The 19,111-nt window shown below is 54.0% G+C and overlaps 1 protein-coding gene across 4 annotated transcripts in view; it reads right to left on the reverse strand.

Moving 5' to 3' along the window:
• The window catches only part of CCDC33 (coiled-coil domain containing 33), a 103,768-nt gene that overhangs the window by 1,515 nt on the left and 83,142 nt on the right, over positions 1 to 19,111 (reverse strand). Inside the window, exons 12-18 of one of the 4 annotated variants that reach the window (XM_077123800.1) lie at positions 3,792 to 3,957; positions 2,953 to 3,044; positions 2,634 to 2,765; positions 2,427 to 2,517; positions 1,196 to 1,362; positions 726 to 827; positions 48 to 134 (exon numbers count right to left, since the gene is read on the reverse strand). In XM_077123800.1, coding sequence (XP_076979915.1) covers positions 48 to 134; positions 726 to 827; positions 1,196 to 1,362; positions 2,427 to 2,517; positions 2,634 to 2,765; positions 2,953 to 3,044; positions 3,792 to 3,957 — 837 coding nt within the window. The remainder of the gene's footprint in view (positions 1 to 47; positions 135 to 725; positions 828 to 1,195; positions 1,363 to 2,426; positions 2,518 to 2,633; positions 2,766 to 2,952; positions 3,045 to 3,791; positions 3,958 to 19,111) is intronic. The other 3 variants (XM_077123799.1, XM_077123803.1, XM_077123801.1) reach the window with 3 other exon arrangements.

Consider the following 19,111-nt stretch of genomic DNA (forward strand, 5'->3'; position numbering starts at 1 on the left):
TGAGGCCTGATGATAGCCCAGCCTGGTCAGCTTTGCACCTCACTCACCTGGCTTTCCAGGGACAGGATCCGGCTCTGGGCTCGTTCCAGCTTGGCCAAGAGGTTAATCTTGTCTGAAGTGCTGGTGAGGAGATCCTGTAGGCAAAGTGGGGATCACATACGGCCCCAGTCCACAGCTGGGGCTGTGACCATGTGAGCTCAGGAGGCCATGAGGTGCTGAGGGAGAAGCCAACCAGGTCTGAGTTCCAAGCGCAACTCCCAACTGCAGAGCCTTCAACGAGGGGCCAGAAACCCGTCTTCCCAAAGTTTGAAGTTCAGAACTGGAATCAGCATGTGCTTTTTGCACAGCTGTTCTCCCTACAGATTTTGGTAATATAAACTTTTTACACATCAAATTTTGATGTAAAATGCATTAGAGAATTCCCTTTAATGCCCAGAAAGAAATTTTGACTCGGGTCTTTTTGCAAAGTGAAGAATCCATTTGGGAAGCCAGGGTTCACCCATCACATGCATTTTATCTGGATGTCCATGCATCAGGTTTGCTTTAAACAGAACTCACCTCCTAAGAGTCCTAGGTTGAAGAAAAGGCCTCTCCTGTGCCCCCCACCCACCCACTGCCCTTGTAATTCCAAATGTCCTGCATTTGGGGTGGCACAGAGCAGAAGCTTCTGCAGCAGCCTTGCAAGTGGAGTGAGGCCAGGGCAACTTGGGGCCTGTGGCACCCACCTGTGCAGGCAGAGTCTCTGCGCATTTGCAGTGGCCTGTGCCATCCGTCTCTCGCAGCCTCTCTGTCAAGTCTCCTTCTGCTCCCAACTCCCAGGAGTTCACCTGGGATGGGGGAAAAGGCCCTCCAAGGCTGCACCAATCCCAGGAAATGCTCCAGAAGGGAGTACAGAGAGGCCTGTTTGGGTCCAGATAGAGGCCAGCCAGGTGGTGAAAGGTCAGGGTTCAGGGATCAAAGGTCAGTCAGGGGCTTGCTTTAGCCAAAGATGCCAGATGTGGGTAAGGGAGAAGCTCTCAGACACGTATATTTCAGAAGATAAAGAGTAGGGCCTGAGAGTTGGGACTCCAGGGGACTCCAAACAAATTGGAGACTCCAGGAGGCCTAGATCCTGGTCTTGATGCTCAATTTGGCTTGTGCTGTGGGTGATTGCTGAGCAGCAGACCACCCACAAGCCCGTGTCGGTGGTTCTTACCGGCAGGGCCTGCTGCTGTAGGATGATGGGGGCTGACTGGTGGCGGGTCTTATCTAGCTCTGCCCGCAGCCTCGAGTTTTCTGCCAGCAGCACAGAATAAACGTCAACAGGCAGGTTCTCTCCGGTAGGACCCAGGGGATGGCCTGGGGCTGAGAGCATGGGGAAGGCTGTGAAGGAGGCCATAGATTTGATGAGATGGGCTTTCCTGCCTCTATGTCTCTGCTGGATCTGCCCCGGCATTTTGCTCCTATTCTGCTCCTCCTCTGCTCCCAAGCCTTCCACGGCTCCCTACTGCCAGTGGGCTCAGATCACCCTCCTCAGGCTATCCTTCCAAGCCCTTTAGAACCTAACCCCAGTGTTCTCCCTAACAATCTTCCCAAATGCCTCCCCCCCAGCCCCTCCCCACATATATATATTGTCCTCCAGTGGACTTCAGCTCTGTCCTCCCTTCCTGCTCTGTGCATTCTTCTCACTTTCTAGGCCTGTACCCCAGCTGTTTCCCTCCCTAAGTTGACTTTTCTCCTCTCATCTAGACTCCTTCAGGACCTCAGGGTTCACGAAATGCGGTCCCAGCTTTCATTGTTTGCTTAAGGCCTTCAGAAATAGTCCCTCCCCCCCAACACTCCCACACAGGGAAGGTGGGGCACAGGGCTGGGCACACAGGGCTCCCTGGCAAGGACAACAGCTCTGAGAGACCCTTTGCTTTGGGCTGATCTGACATGGTGTGACCTGACTCTTTCCTGATCTTCAGAACCACCTCCAATCAGCAGTTCTAAGTGGATTGGATTAACACCAACGACTGATTTAAAGCATTGATTTAATCTAAGTGGTTTGGTTTGTTTGTTTTGCAGATGCAGAATACATTAGAACGTGGGGATGTGGGGAAATAATTTGAAGGGTCTTTGGCATTAAGAAGTCGGTTACTGCTGCTTCAGGAAGCCCCTCCCAGCACTCCAGTCTGCACCGGCTTCTGCCCTGGAAGACAGAGCCTCTGTCTAGTTGGGATCACAGACCTCCCCCGCTGTGTCCTGGAAGAGGGGTAGGAGCTCAGGGGCCCTTCGGGAGTGTTGCGTGCTGGAATGAGTTGGGGAATAGCACGTTCCTGGGTCTCTCAGACCCGTAGGTATAACTGAATGTGTGGGACTCTCCTTCACAGGCTGTCCTGAAGCTGGGAAGCTCTGAGGAGGCAGGACCTCAAGGAAATGGGACAAAAGCTGGGGGGCCTACTCACCCACGCTGGGTTTTCCCTGCAGCCGGTTCGGGAGGGCTTCAGTCCTGTTCCGCAGCTTGTCCTCCAGGACCCGCTCCATCTTCTCGATCACCTGGAGGGCAGAGCACAGAAGTAGGGCTGGCCCACAGGCTCCACGTTTTCCTGCCCCTGCCCATGGCTGGGCCCTGGAGGTCTGGCCCCCGGCAGGCCGGCCCCTCTGACACCTACCTTCTCCTGGTGCCACACGGTCTCCTCCAGAGCCTTCATTTTCTGCAGCCTGTCCTGGTATTTTTTTAGTAACACAGCTTGTGGCTGCTGAGCCTGGTACAAGCGGAGTAGCTCCTTCTCTCGATCATTCTTCTGGACAGGGTAGAGGGTAAAGAATGGGCAGCTGGGTGTCTTTTGCTGAGTCCTCTGCTGCTCTGGTCCCCCTTGCTTCCACACTCCCTCTCTCTCCGGCTCCCCATACACCTCTCCTCCTGACACTGCTCCTGTCTCATCTCCCCTCCGCTGCCCATGCCCTCTGCCCCCCAAGACCCCAGCTCACTCGAATCAGCTCATTCTGCAAATGCTGCACCTTGTCCTTTAGCTTCTTCATATCCAGCTCACTCAGCAGCAGTTTCTGCTTCATGGGCACTGCTGGGGGTGGGGTGGGGTGCATGGGGGAAGCTGGCTCATGGAAGAGCAGGGGGCAGGTGTCTCAGCCCTGCGGCTTGAGACAGGATTGGGTTTCAATCTGTTGTGGGTTGAATCGTGTCCCCCCAAAGCTACGGTGATGTACTAGCGCCCAGTACCTGTGGATGTGAGCCTCTTTGGAATTGGGTCTTTGCAGATATAATGACATTAAAGTGAGGTCACATTACATGAGGCAGGGCCCTAAATCCAATGACTGATGTCTTTATAGGAAAAAAGAGAGAGAGATTTGGAAACAGAGATATAGAGGAGACACACAGGAAAGAAAGCCAAGTGAAATGGAAGCTGGGATTGGAGAGATGCAGCGACAAACTAATTGATGCTAAAGATTGCTGGAGACCACAGGAAGAGGCCAGGAAACCTTCTTCCCTAGAGCTCCAGAGGGGGCATGGCCCCGCAGCCACCTTCATTTTGGACATCTGGCCTCCAGAACTGAGAGAGAATACATTTCTGTGGTTTGAAGCCACCAGGTTTGCCCTAATTTTTAATGGCAGCCCCAGGAGACTAACACCTCATCCCTGAGAACACCAGCTGGGCAGGGACTGTGTCTGCGGGGAGGGGGGATTGGGGGCACTGAGCATGAGTCCAACAGAATGCCCACTTGGGAAAGGGTCTTCCCTCACCCTGTCCTGCAATCCAGAGCCCAGGCCCAGGTTGGGGCCCCAGTGCCCTCGGTTGCCTGTAAACCCTCACCCAGGCTTGGGGCCTCCCTGGTTTTGTCCAGCTCTTCCTCTGCCTCCTGCTGGGTCAGCTGGCGCCTCAGCATGCGGTTCTCTGCCTCTAGGATGTTGGCCTGTTCCCGCAGTGACAGGATGTCCTCTGCCATCTTCTGCATGGCCCGCCGGTAGTTGTTCAACTCCTGCAGAGCCCAGAGCCAGCCCAGAGCTGAACCCACTGGCACTGAAGCCCCCACCCCGCATCTGCACCCAAAGCTGGAAGTCATGGGCACCCCCAAGGCCAACATGCTCCATGAACCCCAAGCTGTGCCCCCAAGTCTTAGCCTCCCTGGGAGCTGTGGTTATGACTGGATCTCAACTGCAGGGGAGTGGACTTCCTGCCAAGCATGAGCGGGCTACTGCCCCCCACCCCGGGGGGGTGGGGGAAGGGTGGCTTCCCGTGATCGCAGCTCAGAGGAACCAGGCCCCTGATGCCAGGCAAGGAAGTTCACGGGCAAGAGACTCGAAAGGATCTGGGGCCAGGTTTCCAGACTCTGGCTAAATAACAGAAGCTACTTTTAAATTTTCTCCCTCCTCCTTCCACACGTCACTAAGCACCCAGGGAAGAAGCACTCAGAAATCCCACTTAGCACTGCTTGGTAACTGATCCAAAGCACCGGTCCCCCAACTAGCCCAGAGGTTAGGCAGGGACACAGGGTAGGCCCATGAGACCTAGATGAGGACTTGGGGTCAAGGTTTGCATCCAGCTGTGCGGTCTGGGGTGCGAGGTAGGGACCAGGATGCTGGACTCTGTCATTAGGGCAGAATGACAGCAAGCCTAATGGCTGATGCTCACTGAGCATTCGCTGTGGTCCAGGCCTCTTCTAAGCACTTTATGTGCCCCACACAGCAAACCGGTGAGGGGAGGTGCTACTGCCATCTCCGCGGTAGTCAGGGAGGCCAGAAACTTGCTTAGCTGTAACACTAAGGAGAGGCAGAGCCGGGACTGGGAGTCCAGGTTCAAGTGTCGCCAAGGCACCTCCCACACGGCTACCTCCAGGCCTGAGCAGCCTCGTTGTGGAAGGTGTTGCAATCTACTGAGAAGTGACAAAAGCCAGGTACAGAAAGGCATTATCAATGCAATCCCAATTTGGAAAGAAATTCACGCCTGCTCGAGCTTGTGCAATAAAAAATTAATAGGTTATATTTACATGCGTTTGTTTTATCGTCAGAGATTCTCTAGTGTTATCTATAAAAAATGTCTTAAAGGGAGTTTCTTAAATTGAAACAGTGTGAAATATAAACAGAGATCCAAGACGTGAAGCCGGAAAGGTCCCAGTAGAGGAGGAGGTGAGGAGCTAGGTTGGGGGGTGGAAGGAGGAGGAAGGAAGGACGTGTCAGAGGAGTCTGCTGCCCCCGGGTGCTTCGTCCACCTCCTGGGACTGGGGGAGGCCTCGCACCTGGGGTTGGGGCTCAGGGGCCCCACCAGGCTCCCGAGCCCCCATGCTGGCTGGGATTGAGGTGGGTTTCCAAGCCACTGCCTCCCACCTGCTGCATGGAAGGCCGTTGGCTCCTCGGGGAAAGGCCCCCAGACAGTGGACGCTCTTCAGACACCACTTGTCACCTGCTGCTGTCTAGCTTTCTGGCTGGATTCCCTGTAACCAGTGCCAGGGCCGGGTCCATCTTCCCAGCACCTGGCCCAGTGCATTCCAAGTCTTGGCTCCTTCAGATCTGTCCATCTGGTGTCTTTGGATAGAGCACTGTTAACAGGGAAACTCAGCCCGGAGGTTGCAGACCCCCAGGGCTTTGTGGTCAGGCCTGGTCAGAAGCCTAGCATGGTCACAGATGTGTCATGTGAGCTCAGACAGCCCCTTCACCTTTCTGAGCCTCAAGTTCCTCATGGGACAGCCAGAGGGTTGCTGAGGCTCCGAGAAAGTACGTGTGCAGCAGCTGGCTCAGGCCTTGCCTGGACAGGCATACTTTGGAGGCAGCTATTCTCATCCCATTCCATTTCTGTTCTCACAGTTGCTGTAATCAACAGGTGTGAATACTTCCTCCTCCTCCTCCTCCTCCTCCTCCTTGCTGGCTCTGAGCTTCCCTTCCCTCTCCTCTGCTGTGCTCTAAATCCTCACTTAAGGCAGCCCCAGGACTGACAGATTTTGAGAGGTCTTGCAGACAGTCAAGAGAAAACACATGATATTTTGGAAAAGGAAATCTGTCCCCTCTTTTATTTCTCCAGCCTGGTTCAGGCTCTACTCATGTCTGCTCTGGACAATTGCAGCAGCATCCAAATGGGTTTCTTTCTTTCTAAGGTTATCTCTTAGAGAAACACACGCATGCGTCTAAGAAAGCATGTTCAAGGTGTTTATTACAATGGTTTGTGCTCTTATTCTAAGTTATGCTCATTCTCTAGATTACGGTGGCAGTTAAGGAGAATGACTTGGATTTAATGTGCTGACTTGGAGACATGTCCACACTTTATTCTTTTAAATTAAAAAAGCATGTGGCACAGCAATATAACCCCATCCATCACTGGTTGTGTGTGTATTCATACAGGTGTATAGTAAGTGGCTCCTTCTGAGTTTGGAGAGGGAAAGAAACACTTTCTTCACCTGTAATTTTTGCATTTTTAATGAGAATGCATTCTTGCACTATCCACCATATTAAAAATAATTTAAACCTAAACAGATTGAGGGTGAGACTATGCTATGGATTGAAATATGTGATATGTAAAGTTAGTTTATCCTAAATTGACTTACAGATTCAAAGCAATCCCAGTGAATATCACACCACTTTAGGTCTATATGGAAATAGACATGCTGATTCTATAATGTGTAAGAAATAAAAAGAGCAAGTATAGTCAAGAGATTTTTGAGGAGGAACGGTGAGAAGACTTTACTCTACCAGCTATCAAGAATTATTATAAAGCTACAATAATTAAGACCAATTAATATTGGTGCAAGTTTTGATAAATATGCCAAAGAAAGAGAATGGAGGGCCCTGAAACAGACCTGCACACATGTGGACACTTCATTTATGACAAAGACGTCACTCTAGGGCAGCCAGGAAAGGACGGTAGCTTTAATAAATGGTGCTACATCAGTATGATACCTATATGGAAAAAAATGGAAATGACTCCTATCACATACCAAACATTAAAAATAAATTCCAGAGGGATTGTAGCTCTAAAAGAAAAACAATAAAGCTTCTAGAAGGTAACGGATAAGAATATCTTCATGAACTTGAAGTAGGGAAAGATTTTTAAAAGCAGGACACAGAAACCCCTCACGAACCAGAAAGGACAGGACTGATAAATTGGATATATTTAAATTAAGACTTTCCAGTCATCAAAAGACAACATTAAGAGGGTGGACAGGCCAAACAGAGCAAGAGAAGATATTAGTACCACATATAATAATGGACTCATATCCAGCCTGTAAACATAAGTCCTACAAATCAATACAAAGGACCGAGCTCCCAATAGATTAAGGACAAAAGGTTTGAACTGGCACTTCACAAGATAAGTCAGTAAAGCATGGGAATCAGTGCCCATCCTCAGTCATTTAACACTGCACTGCAATAACGCTACATACTCACTAGAATGACTTAAAAACAGAAACAAACCAATTCACCATATTGGTGAGAATGTGGAGCAAGTGGGTATCTATTAAAGCGGAATCTGTGCTTGCCCTGTGAGCCAGCATCTCTGCTCCTGTGTACATACCCAACAAAACCATATGCGCAAAGGCATCACGGGGTAGGCGCCGGAACGCACTGGAGGCATTATCTGAAATGGTCCCAAACTGGAGATGACACAAATACCCATCACTGTAGAATTGCAAAATGAAATATTCATACAATGGAATTCTATGTGGCAATAAAAAGAACTACAGATAAACTACATGGATGAATCTCTCAAACATAATATTGAGCAAAAGAAGTCAGATGCAAAATACCTACTCTATGACATTCACTTAAAAAACAGGGCACACTCAGCAGCCTGCTATTAGCAACCCCTCTCCCTGCCCCTTCACAGCTGAAGAAAGCTGAGGCTCAGACCAGGAGAGCGATGGAAGGAGTGCAGACCTTCTGATGGGGAGTAGAGGGGTCCCCCCTTCAGCCAGACTATCCCTGCCAGGGGAAGGGGAATGAGTTCTTTGGGACTCCATCTCCTGAAGATTATTAGCCCTGTAGCTCTTCTGCAGGTCCTCACCCACTCCCCGCCTGGTTGCTCTCTGAGAGGGAGGGGCTCCTTAGGGGGATGGAAAGGAACCCCAGCCTGGGCTTAGCCCCCCCACCCCCACCTCTCCGCTTCCAGCTGAGCCAGTTCCCCGGTCCGTGGGCACCGCCCTCCCCCCTCAGTTTCCTGCACCCTCTCGGCCGAGCTGGGGACTGTGGGCAGCACAGCGCCCCTGACCTCCCCCCACGGCCGGGGCTGGGCACCTTGCCTCCCTCTCAGGGCCACGCACTGCGTCACCGCACAGCCTTGAGAGCGGGCAGGACACCATGCCCCAGATTCGCGCTGGGTCTGGCCCTCCCCGCTGGCCTCCCACATCCCCCCTCCCTGTCCTTTGGAGGCACTGGAGCTCTCTGGGCTCACACACCCTCTGGGGCACTGACCCGGCGCGTGATACCTCCCTCCCGTCCCAGCCCCGCAGCTCTCAGGCCCTGCTGAGGGGACGAGTGTCAGGGAGGCCTGGGTTTGCAGCGCCCCTCTGCGGCTGAGCGCCGGTGGCCTTTACTGCGCCAGCGCCTCCTGCTGGCCGTGGCAGGGCAGTGCCGTGCTCAGCCTCAGAGTCCTCAGGAAGAGAGCCCTACCTCAGAGGGTTGCACAGAGAGAGGGGGTGTGAGGAGCGCCAGCCCAGGCCCTGGCACACAGGGTAACTACTTTTTCTTTCCACCTTGTGGGTGACTTTAAAAAGAATTACCATTTATTCTTACAATAACCCTGAGCACAGAAAGTGTCATAGTGCGACTATTCTCATTCTAGGGAAACTGAGGCCCAGACCCTCCTTAGCCTCCTTTCCGCTCTGGAGGAGGGTGGTGATTATCTTTTACAAATGCCTGAAGACAGCAAAGCTTACCCCTTCCCAAGTATGGTGCTCTTCTTGTGGAACCTGAGGGACTTCATCCAGGTGAGCCCTTTCAAATATACCTGTGGCCATGCCCAGACGGGGAAACTGAGGCTAGGGGTGGCAATGTGCCAAGGCCATCGAGTCAGCTATAAAGCCAAGGCTGGAAGCAGCTCAGTGAACACCCAGTTCAACCAACACTTGCTGAGTGCCTACTGTTTGCCAGGCTTGTGCCATGCTGGGGCCATGGAGAGCAGATGAGCCCAGATACTCATCTGCCCGGAAGGGTCTTCTGTCTACACAGAGGAGATGGCAGGAAAGTGCCTGTTACAGAGGGGAGCGCAAAGGAGCCTCCTAACCCAGGCTGGAGATCTGGGAAGGCTTCCTGGAGGAAGTGATATCTGGGAGACTCTTGGAGGGTGAATAGGTGTAACTTGCAGGTGGGGATAAGGGCTCCCCAGGCAGAGGAGATACTGTGGTAAAAGCAGAGAGGAGAGAAAGCATCTGATGAGAAGAAAACAGGGGAGTTACTGGAGTGCAGGGTGTAGGGAGGGGAGTTTTGGCAGTGCAGCTGCAGAGGGGGTAGGGAAGGCTGAAGAGGGCCCTGAGGCAAGTTTCAGGAGCTTGAACTGTGTCCTGCAGGACACTGAAGAGCCTAAGCTGGGGGTTGGGGGGTGACCAAAGCCACCCTACATATGGGGATGAATGGGGGGGACTGGAAACGGGGACCTGTGAGGAAGCAGCTGCAGGGAGGGCAAAGCTGCAGGGTGAGGTGGTGAGCTTGGCAGAGGGGGTAGGAGGGGTCTGGGGTTATAGGTGGAGGGGGAGAAGGAGGTGCTGGAGAGGGGAGCGGAAGGTGTGTTGGGTATGAGAGCAGGCCCCCAGGTGGAGGTAGCTGCAGGTAGTTGGAAGGTCGCCAAGCTTGGAGAGCATCTCCTGGAGGTAGAGGTTTGGGAAGGCAGCTCCATGGAGGTGTGACTGAAGTCTTGGGAAGTAGGAGATTTTTCAGAGCTAGGGGCATACGGAGTGAGGAAGGTCAAGAATAAGGGGAGGGGGGTAGTGATGGGAGAGGAGCCCTCAAGACCAGGGCAATCGCCAGAGAGGCAGGAGGAAGAGGGGCGAGCGCAGGCTGGCAAAGCCAAGTGGCAGAGAGCTTCATAGAGGAGGGAAAATCCCCTTCTGCTGCAGATAAGGGGTTGAGTGATATTGATGAACCTTCCTGCTGAAAGTGACTTTAAAAAATTATATACAGAACAAGAGTGGTGAAAGAGTGAGGAATAACTGAACAGACATCAGGAGACTCAGTGGAACTTTAACAGCAATAAACAGGAAAACCCCAGGAAAGCGATGATGCAGATGAATTCCATACCCACAAAGGGGAACAAAAGGAGCACCTACACAATGCATACACGTGGCAGGGTTCCCTTCATCTAAAGTTAAAGATGGGAAAATATGCTGCAGTGACTAGGGAGGCGCCCCGAGGTGATGACTGTGTAACGAAGCAAAGCAAGAAAGCAAAGCCAGCAGAGTGGCCATGTCTAGGAGAGAGGAGGGGCGGGCCCAGGAGGGCATGAGGGGCTGCCGGGGGCTAGCGATGGTCTATGTCTCGACCTGGGTGGTCTCATGGGCGCCTGCTTTATATTTGGTTACACACTCTACGTATAATGCAATTTACTGCCTGTAGGTTGTAATTCATAATTTTAAAAAGTATTTGAAAAAAGGAGAAAAAGCACAACAGCTTCCGAGTCTGCAGAGGAGCCTCTAGGTGTGGTCTCAGGGAGGTGGTCCCTGGTGGCCTTGGCCAGGGCCCTGGTGCAGGGTGCAGTGGGGTGAGAACTGAGGGGACAGCAAGGTTGAGAAGGGAGGGAGGCAGCTGGGGCCGCAGGCCTGGGGGCAGGTGGCGGGGGGTGTGTGTGAAGAGATTGAGGAGTTCCTGGAGAATCAGGGCCTGGTGGGGAAGGGTGCACATGGGCAGGAAGGCCTGGGGCAGGGGAATGGGTGCGGAAGGAGACCCGAGGCTGGGGCAGTGTGGGTGGCTGGGCTCTTCAGGGGGTGGAGTGGGTGGAGAATGTGCACAGCGAGGCCGAGCAGGGTGAAGGGTTTGCTGGGCCAGGCATGCACCTCCCCTCCCTGGAAGCCAACCGACCTCTGGGTCCCCAGGCCCAGGGCATCTGTCATCGGCAGGCATATGCCACCTGCTAAGTGGCTTGCCTTTGCAGCCGGCAGAGGGCAGCCTCCTCCCACAGATGCTGTGGGCTTCATCCTGTAGCAGGGATAGGGTTGGGGCGTGTGGGTGGGCGGCACCCAGTTCAGGCTCCCAGCCTGGTAGGGAGACAGCTCTCTCTCCAGCCCCAGGCACATGCATCCCTCTATCAGGCAGTGTGTCTCAGTTCACAGACACTTCCCAGCCACCCCCTATGTGGGGTCACACAGTGAATCCTGAACGCCAGCCAGGCCTCTGTCCTAGGCTAGTCCCAGGGAAGGGGCCAGGGCTGAGTGAGAGGGTGGAGGCCTGGGATAAGCGCATCCTGAAGCACCAAACTACCCCCTTCTCTTCCTACCTGCACAGCAGCGGACTCCTGAGGCTGACCCCTTACACAGAGGGACAGTCGAGGACCTCCAAACCCAACCACATGCATCCACACTCACACCACAAAACCCCAAACAAAGTCTTGGTCTTTGCAAATCAGACAAGATTTTCTCTTCACCTAGGAAGATAAACTGTGGACAGCAGACCCAGGAAGGAGGCCCCTGTGGGTCCTCAGTGTGTGAAAATGAGAGCTCCCATTGGTTGACTGTCTACTTCTGGCCAGGCACATTACACACTTCTTCCCTAATTCAAAGGAGTCTGCAAGAAAGGCATTTGCATTCCCAGGGACCAAGGTGGGGCAGGCCCCTTCCCACGGGCCCAGTTGATCTGATCTGATCTCTGTAACCTCCTCCTTCAGGCAGGCCTTCTAGTTTTCAGCTTCCCTGAGAGTTGGGATTTTTTTGTGCTGCTTCAAAACACAGCTTCCCTTCTGGTCAATGAAAGACGGCTGAAAAGAGAGGAGAACCTCTCAATGGGGGTCTAATTCCTGTCCGTTGTCAGGAACTCTGCTTGCCCAATAGAACGAGGCACGAATGATGCCCTGGGATGTCTGAGGTTGGGTCATAAGATGTCTTGCAGCTTCCTCCTTCCCTCTTGGAGATTTGCTGTTCCACCAAGAAAGACACACCTTACCCCGAGGCCGCCATGCGGTGAGGCATGTGGAGGGAGGGACATCCAGCTAGCCCCCAGTGGTTCCAGTCCCCAGCGCGTTAGACATGCAATCGGAGGATGCAGACATTGTGGAGAAGAGATGAGCCATCCCTGCTATACCTGGGCTGAGCTCCTGACCCACCCCCCCCAAACTGTGCGATACTAATACAAAAATATTGTCTTAAGTCACAAAGTTTTGGGGGTAGTTTGTCATGCAGGGATAGGTAACTGGGACACTCTCCCTGGCTCTCAGAGCCCTTCAATGGCTCCCACCTGCCCTTGTGAGAAACTCCCAATTCTGAATTTTGAGGCAGTCTGTCCAACTACAGTTTAGGCCCCCCTTCAGAATTTGGCCCCAGACACTCTCTCATTGGCCCAGCTTCCTTGGGGCCATTCCTATCTTTGAAATCTTACCACCTCTGCTGAGAAGCCATCCCTGATCCACACCATCCTGGCAGCCCCCAAACTGCCAGGGCCCCCCTGCACTCTCTCTCCAGCTCTGGGAGCTCCCTGCCACCCCTCTGCTCTGTGACTGCTGGTCTGAACTCCTGAGTTGGTAACATAGGGACAGCAGACGCCATCAGGACTGGTGGCCAAGGGACTTTCTCAGGCAACCCCCTGAATGGGACCCTGTGCCTGGCAGATCTGTAATCATTTGACAGAGCTGCTGTCTGGTCTACACAGGGCTTGGCAGGGAGAATGTTCCATGTGCAAGACCCAAGCAGCATCTGTGGCTTGACGTTGGTTTGGCTGCTGTCCAGTCCAGCCTCCTGCCAGGTCTAGGGATACATCCTCTTACTGGAAGAGGAAGGAACCATGTGCCATTCTTATCTACCTCTTAAAGTGAATCTCCTCAGACACCAGTGCAAAGTTAAACTTTGCTTATCTAAGTTATCTGACACCTTCAAAGGGAATTAACCACTGTTCTTTCACATAAAGTGGAAACATTCAGCTTGTGTAAAGTGGTGCTGGCCTCCCCAGTTCCTGAGATTGGGGAGCTCTGAGCGAGACCCCAGTTCAGAGGGGCAGTTTCAGGAAGGAGTGGGAGGAATCGGGGGCTGTGCCTAAAGATTTCCTGAAAGAGAGTGGCCTCGCACGGGGCTTGGGGTTCACTGTAGCCGATTAGCCCCCTTACCCACCTGCACAGCCATGCTGATTCCTCCGGGTCCATGGCCCCTCTGGCCACCCAGCCCACCCCCCTTCTGTCCCGTTGAGGGACAGTGTAACAACAGAACCCAGAGGTCCTGAGAACGAGCCTCTTTCCCCTCCGTTCATTTTCTGAGTCACCACCACTAGAGGGCAGGCAAGGGTGGCCTGTGAGCCCACTGGCCGGGAGCGGAAGTGGAGGCACAGAGCTGGCTGGAGGTCTGGCTGCACGGGGCGGGCGTAGCAGACTGTCAGGGCTGGGGACTCCTGTGCACTGCTGAGCTGAGGAGCTTTGGGCAGGACAGCTTTCATGATGGGGTCGTGGCCCTGGGCAGTGGGGAGGGGAACTGTAGAAGTCTCAGTACTGGGGGTGGCACCAGCTTCCCAAGCCCCATTCTGGGCTCTGCCTTGATATATCCCCTTCTACCTGCTTCCAGGCAAGACCTAGCAGCCAAAGTTCCCACCCCTAAGCTCGGCCCTGCCAGGGGTGGGAAGATCCCTGTCCTCAGACAGCAGCCAGTAGGAGGGTGTCAGCCTGCCATGGGGTACTGCTTAAGCTCTAGAAGTGTAAGTCAGAGAGATGAGAGGTGGGGAGGGCTTTGTCTAGTGGGGAGGGTCTAGAGCTAGGCCTCATGGGTAGCATTGGACTGGGTGGGGATAGGAAGTAACTGGGAACAGCCTGAGAAAGGAGTGGTGGAGGACATGGGCCTAGAATCTGGAGGCAGCAAAGACAAAGGCGGCTGGAGCAGGCCAAGCAAGTCAGAGGCCTTGAGTACCAGGCCAGGAGCTCTGCTTCTGCTCGCCCCAGATCCTGCTCCTAGTTCCCTTGAATGTCAGCTGGGCCTCCCAAGCGCAAGCTGAGCTGTGCAAATTGCTATTTGAAACAGATTTCTCTGCTCTACAGAGCCCTGCCCTCTCAGAGAGGTGGAGGCAGTTACCTCTTTGTTCAACCCAAGGTTAAGGCAAAGAAACAAAAGGAGTGAATTTTCCCTTTCTTCTGTTCTTTCCTTTCTTTCCTGCTGCAGCTGCAGAGATGGTGCCTAGGAAGCTTTTGTGCTTTGCTGGGTGAAGCTCTGAGGGTTGGCGGGGCCTTGGGCAGCGCTGACCTCAGCCCCTGCCTAATTGGCCTCTGCAGGAGCCTGGCCACTAATTGGGCTGGGCTATGACAATAGAGCTGGGGATTAGGGGGGGAGAGGGTTGGGGGAGGGGCTTCCTGGAAGATTCTCTGCCTTCCCATCCCCATTTCCCCTCCCAGGTCTCCTTGAACCCTGCTTGGCCTTCAAGGCTTTACTCTAGGCCCTCCTCCTCCAGGAAGACCTCCTGGACCACCCTGAGTCCAGCCATCAATTACTTCTCTGTAGATGGCAGCTTGGGGCTGGCCTTTATCCCCAGCCCAGAGAAATACAAGGCTGAGAACTCAGGCGAGGGGCAAGATCCCAAACCTGACCTCACAGGCCCTGCTCACTCTCCCACAAAGAATCCCGTCCCCACTGGCCACCTCTTGCCAGAAACTTCCCTGATTAGAGCTCTGCTGCCTCTGAGGAGTCCAGCTGCTCTGCTGGAGTCCAGAACCTTGGGTTCTAATTGAGCCTCTGCCTACATCTGCTGTATAACCTTGGATATCTGCTAGCTGAGGTGTTGGGGTTGTGTTCTGGGGTTGTTGCCACAATGAAGATGAAATGCCTCTGCAACTGGGGTCTAAGTGAGAAAGGTTGTTGTCTCTAATCTAGGCAGCCTGGCCTGGGACTGATTCAGCTGTTCTCGGGTGCCTGCATCGGTCTCACCCACTCTTCCTCACAGCCCTGGTTCCCAGTTTCATTCTACTTGCGAGCCTTCCCAAGCTGACTGCCCAGGCTGGCCCAGGCCCCAGCCATTTTCTAGAATCTGGGGCTGGCCATCCAAGAGGCCAGAACCTGGGTTCAGGTTAGCAGGAGACAGTCATTTTAAGGGATTTTCCCACAAGCCCTTCTCTTCTCCCTCTCTTTGGGTTCCTGGGTATGGCTGGGGGGTGGGGACCCCACACAGAAGGTTCCTGTGACCCTGGGCATCTGGGGGCCAATGCTCCCAGGCCTGATCTTCTGATCGTTCCCCCACCCCTTATCCCATATCCCATTTGTGCAGGCTTTGGGAACACCTCTACTGGTCGCCTGGCAACACACCTACCTGTTAGGGGAACCAACCCATTCTCCCAAAGCCATGTGGGGTGGGGGCAGACTTACAGGGTGAATGTCACGGGGGCCGAGGAGATCTGGCGCAGCTTCAGGGGCTGGAATGGGTGGGGACTCTGGCTCCCCCATCTTTCCTGCTTGCAGTTCTGTTTCCCAGGACAGGTCCCCAGGGACTGTTGCTACAACAGTGTCTGCTTGGCGACTGAGCCCAGCTCTGAGCTGGAAGCAGGCAGGCCCAGGAAGCTGTTTCACCTTTGTTCCAGGGCGAAGGGTGGGGGTGGCTGAAATCAGGGGAGGCTTACTCCTTGGCCAGGAGACGGCAGGGCCTGGGAGGGCTGTGGGGACCAGGAGCCCAGGAAAGGGGCAAGCCCCTTTGGGGCTCTGACCTTCTGACTCCCCGAATGTCAGGCTCAGCCTTGTCCTTCTCTGACCTGCCCTCTAGCGGCACCTCTGTCTCCCCATCCCCCTTAGTCTCTTACCTCCCCATCTCCACTTTCTCTGCTCCTTGGTCCCCACCAATACCTACAGTTCCCCCTCTCTATTCTTCAGCGCCCCCCTTTCTGCCCCTCATTCCCCCCAGCCTCCCCTCCGCCTGCCCTCTCAGGCCCCCCTGCCCCTGCAGCAGCCCAGGGTGGGTCAGGGGCTCACGCTCCTCCCTGCAGCTGCACAGAGTGGCTCAGGGCCCCATGCCTGGACGCTGGGGCCTTCCCCTCTTGCTCTCCTGATGGTCTGGGCAAATTCCTTTCCCCTTACTTCAGTGGAGACATGGGTGGATGTTTTTGAAAGGAGCTCACTGGGAAGCAAAGGGAAAACAAACCCAAACAAGCCAGCCCACCAACCTAGAAACAGTCTTGGTCATTAAGACAAAGCCATCCTGACATAACTGGCCTTGGGCCTGGGCTGTGCAGACCCCTCTGCTGGGACACAGGGGGTGTCTCTCTGGCCTTTTTCCAACTGAGTTGGGTTGAGTCTGCCTGTCCCGGGTTAGCTTGATTCCATAGCCTGTCATGCCAGGCCTCCTGTTTGAACCTAGCAAGATGCCTGCATAGAATTGGGGCTTAATATTTTTTTTGGCTTGTTAAATGAATGAATGGATGAACACATAGGTAAATGTCAGAGGTCTCTGTGGCCTCAATAATAATCAACCCCTGTCTGAACAGCCCCAGACAGACACTTCTACAGCTTCACCCCTGTCCGAGGTGTTCCCCTACCCCCAGCTGAAGGGTGCTTAGCTCAGGACTCTGCATGGGGTGGGGGCCTCTGTCAGAGTTGCCGGGAGGGAGGCTTTACTCTCCTCCCCTTTTCAGGCCTTATTTTTTCACTTAATTCACTTCGAGACCCTGGAGGGTTATTTTTCTTAAGGGATGCAGTAGGGAGTAGGATGAAACAATCCCTAAAACGCTTTGTAGCTTAAATAGGCCTTTGCCTGGTAAAGTTGGGAAACACCCAATTAGAGGGTAAAATGGAAAGACAGTGGACTCTGAATTTGCTCAGAGCTGACCTCTACCACCTGCTCTGCTGCTAGTTAGCTGTGTGATATGGGCAGTTAATTTACTCTGTCTGAGCTTCATTTCCCAATCTGTAAAATGGAATGCTTAATTGTGTCCACCTCATAGCACTGCTTGAAGGGTTAAGCGAGGGCGTGTGTACACATGGAGCACAGTGCCTGGCCCTTAAGAGTGAGTCTGTAAATGTTATTCCCTCCTCTGCATCCCTGTTACGAGGGACTCTGGAGGGTCTAACATGCTTCTGGGGAAATGAAAATGAGGCTCTTGGTAGAGATAGCCATCTTCACCAGATGGGCACCAACCACCCAGATGGCACCCTAGAAGTGGGTGCTGGGCCTCCCTGATCGTGCCCCTCAGCCTCCCTACCAGGGAAATGGGCAGCTGCCTCCTCCTGTGTGCGCCCACTCCCACCCCAAAGATCCAGGGGCCAGAAGCCTGGGATAAAGGCAGAGCCAGACTGATGCCCCCTCCAGCCTGGCCTTCAGCTGCCCCCTCCCTGCGAGGGGCCTGGTCCTCCCGCCCCCGCCGTGCTGCCAATCGATTGAATCTGCTTCCATCCTCGGGCGTGCCATGAATTTTTCATCAAAAGCCTGTAGACTTTGGGAAACACACAATTAGAAGCTCCATCAATAATGCACCAGACAGAGGCTTCGGCCAAGCTCAACCAAGCCCCAGATATGGCTGTCTTCCAGCCCAGCTCAGGTGGGAGGCAGGAGTGGAACGTGCATGGTCCCCCTGGGGTCCAGTGGGACACCTCTGGACTGCATCTCCCTCACTAGACATAGAGCAAGTGTGGGATACAGAGGGGGAGGGGAAGTGGCGTTGAAGCCGCAGGCCCCAGTGGGACGTATCCCTGGTCTCAGGTGCTTCATCTACAAAATGGACACAAAGGAACTCTCCAGTCCCTATTCCTACCCCTGAATCGTGGTGAGATGCATCAGATGGCTATTATATGAAGACTTCGGCTCTTTGTGGGACTGGGGGATGCCCTCCTTCCGGGGTGCCCCAGAAAGCAGGGCAGGCATCAGACTGGGTGAGGAGGGAGGAGGGAGAGCCCAGATCCCTGGGAGGGAGGGAGGGCCTCATTCACACTTGGCAGCTCGGTGTACAAGGTCTGCTGTGATCGGTCCCACCGCCTTCAGCCTTATAGCGCAGCTCCCCTTTCACTGGCCACTCCCCACCTGCATCCAGGTCCTGCAGCCTCAGAATATTTTGGGGAACAAACAGACCTTCTGTACTGTCTTGCTTTGGCACCTCTGCTCACACCAACAGGACAGAGGTGCCTTCACCCTATCTCTGCAGATCCTCCTGACGTGAGACTTTCTCTCTCCCTTTGGCTAGAAGGGACAGGTTTCTTTTCTGAATTTCCAGACCCTAAACCAGGGAGTAATAACAAGAGCTTATGATGGGCCAGGTGCTTTTCTAAATAGAGCAATGTAACTTCATCCGTCTAGGAACCCAGTGAGGTAGCTGCCATTGTGCCCATTCTCCAGAGGAGGAGAATGAGGCAGGAGAAGTTTAGGGTGCCTGTCTGAGCAAGGAAGCTAGTTCCAGAGTCTGCCCTCTTAGCCACTGTTCCAGACTCTGGGGCTGCCCCTCCAGCCTCAAACAACCTTTGAGTCCAGAAGGGCAGGGCTCAAGCTCCTTGCTCCCTTACTCATTAGGGTTAGGATTTCCCCAGCCAGGCCCCTTCCTGCCCTTCCCAGCTCGGCAGGACTCTCAGGAGTCACTGGTTCTGCATCCCCCTATCCCCATAGGCTGCGGGCCTGGTTCCTGCCTCCTGAAGCTGTTCTCCTGAATGCTGTCATTCACTGCTCCAATAACACCAGTGCATCAGACATGGGGTGGGGATGGGGGGCGGGGAATGGGGAGAAGAGGAGATGTGGAGAGGTTGAAGCAGTTTAATATGTTGCTTTGAGCACATTGCCAATTTCTCTGAGCCCTGCCTAACCTTGGGCCTCTGCTCTGGCAGGGGATGGGGCTTATGGGTACATGCCATTCTATGTCTTTACACATGGGCTGTGCTGTGGCCTGAGACACCAGCACCTGGAAGCCAGGCACATGCCTTGGGAGTGGGGATCCCCCATTTCTAACACCTTCTCCTGGACTGAGCCTGAGACACTATGGAGACCAGGAACTATACCCCACGCTCCCTGCCCCCACCCCCAGCACCCCAGGAAGCAGTATCTGTGGCTGAGGCACTCACTATGACTCCAAAGACA

The sequence above is a fragment of the Tamandua tetradactyla genome, chromosome 12, assembly GCF_023851605.1.
Source record: "Tamandua tetradactyla isolate mTamTet1 chromosome 12, mTamTet1.pri, whole genome shotgun sequence".
In the NCBI taxonomy this organism is placed as follows: domain Eukaryota; kingdom Metazoa; phylum Chordata; class Mammalia; order Pilosa; family Myrmecophagidae; genus Tamandua; species Tamandua tetradactyla.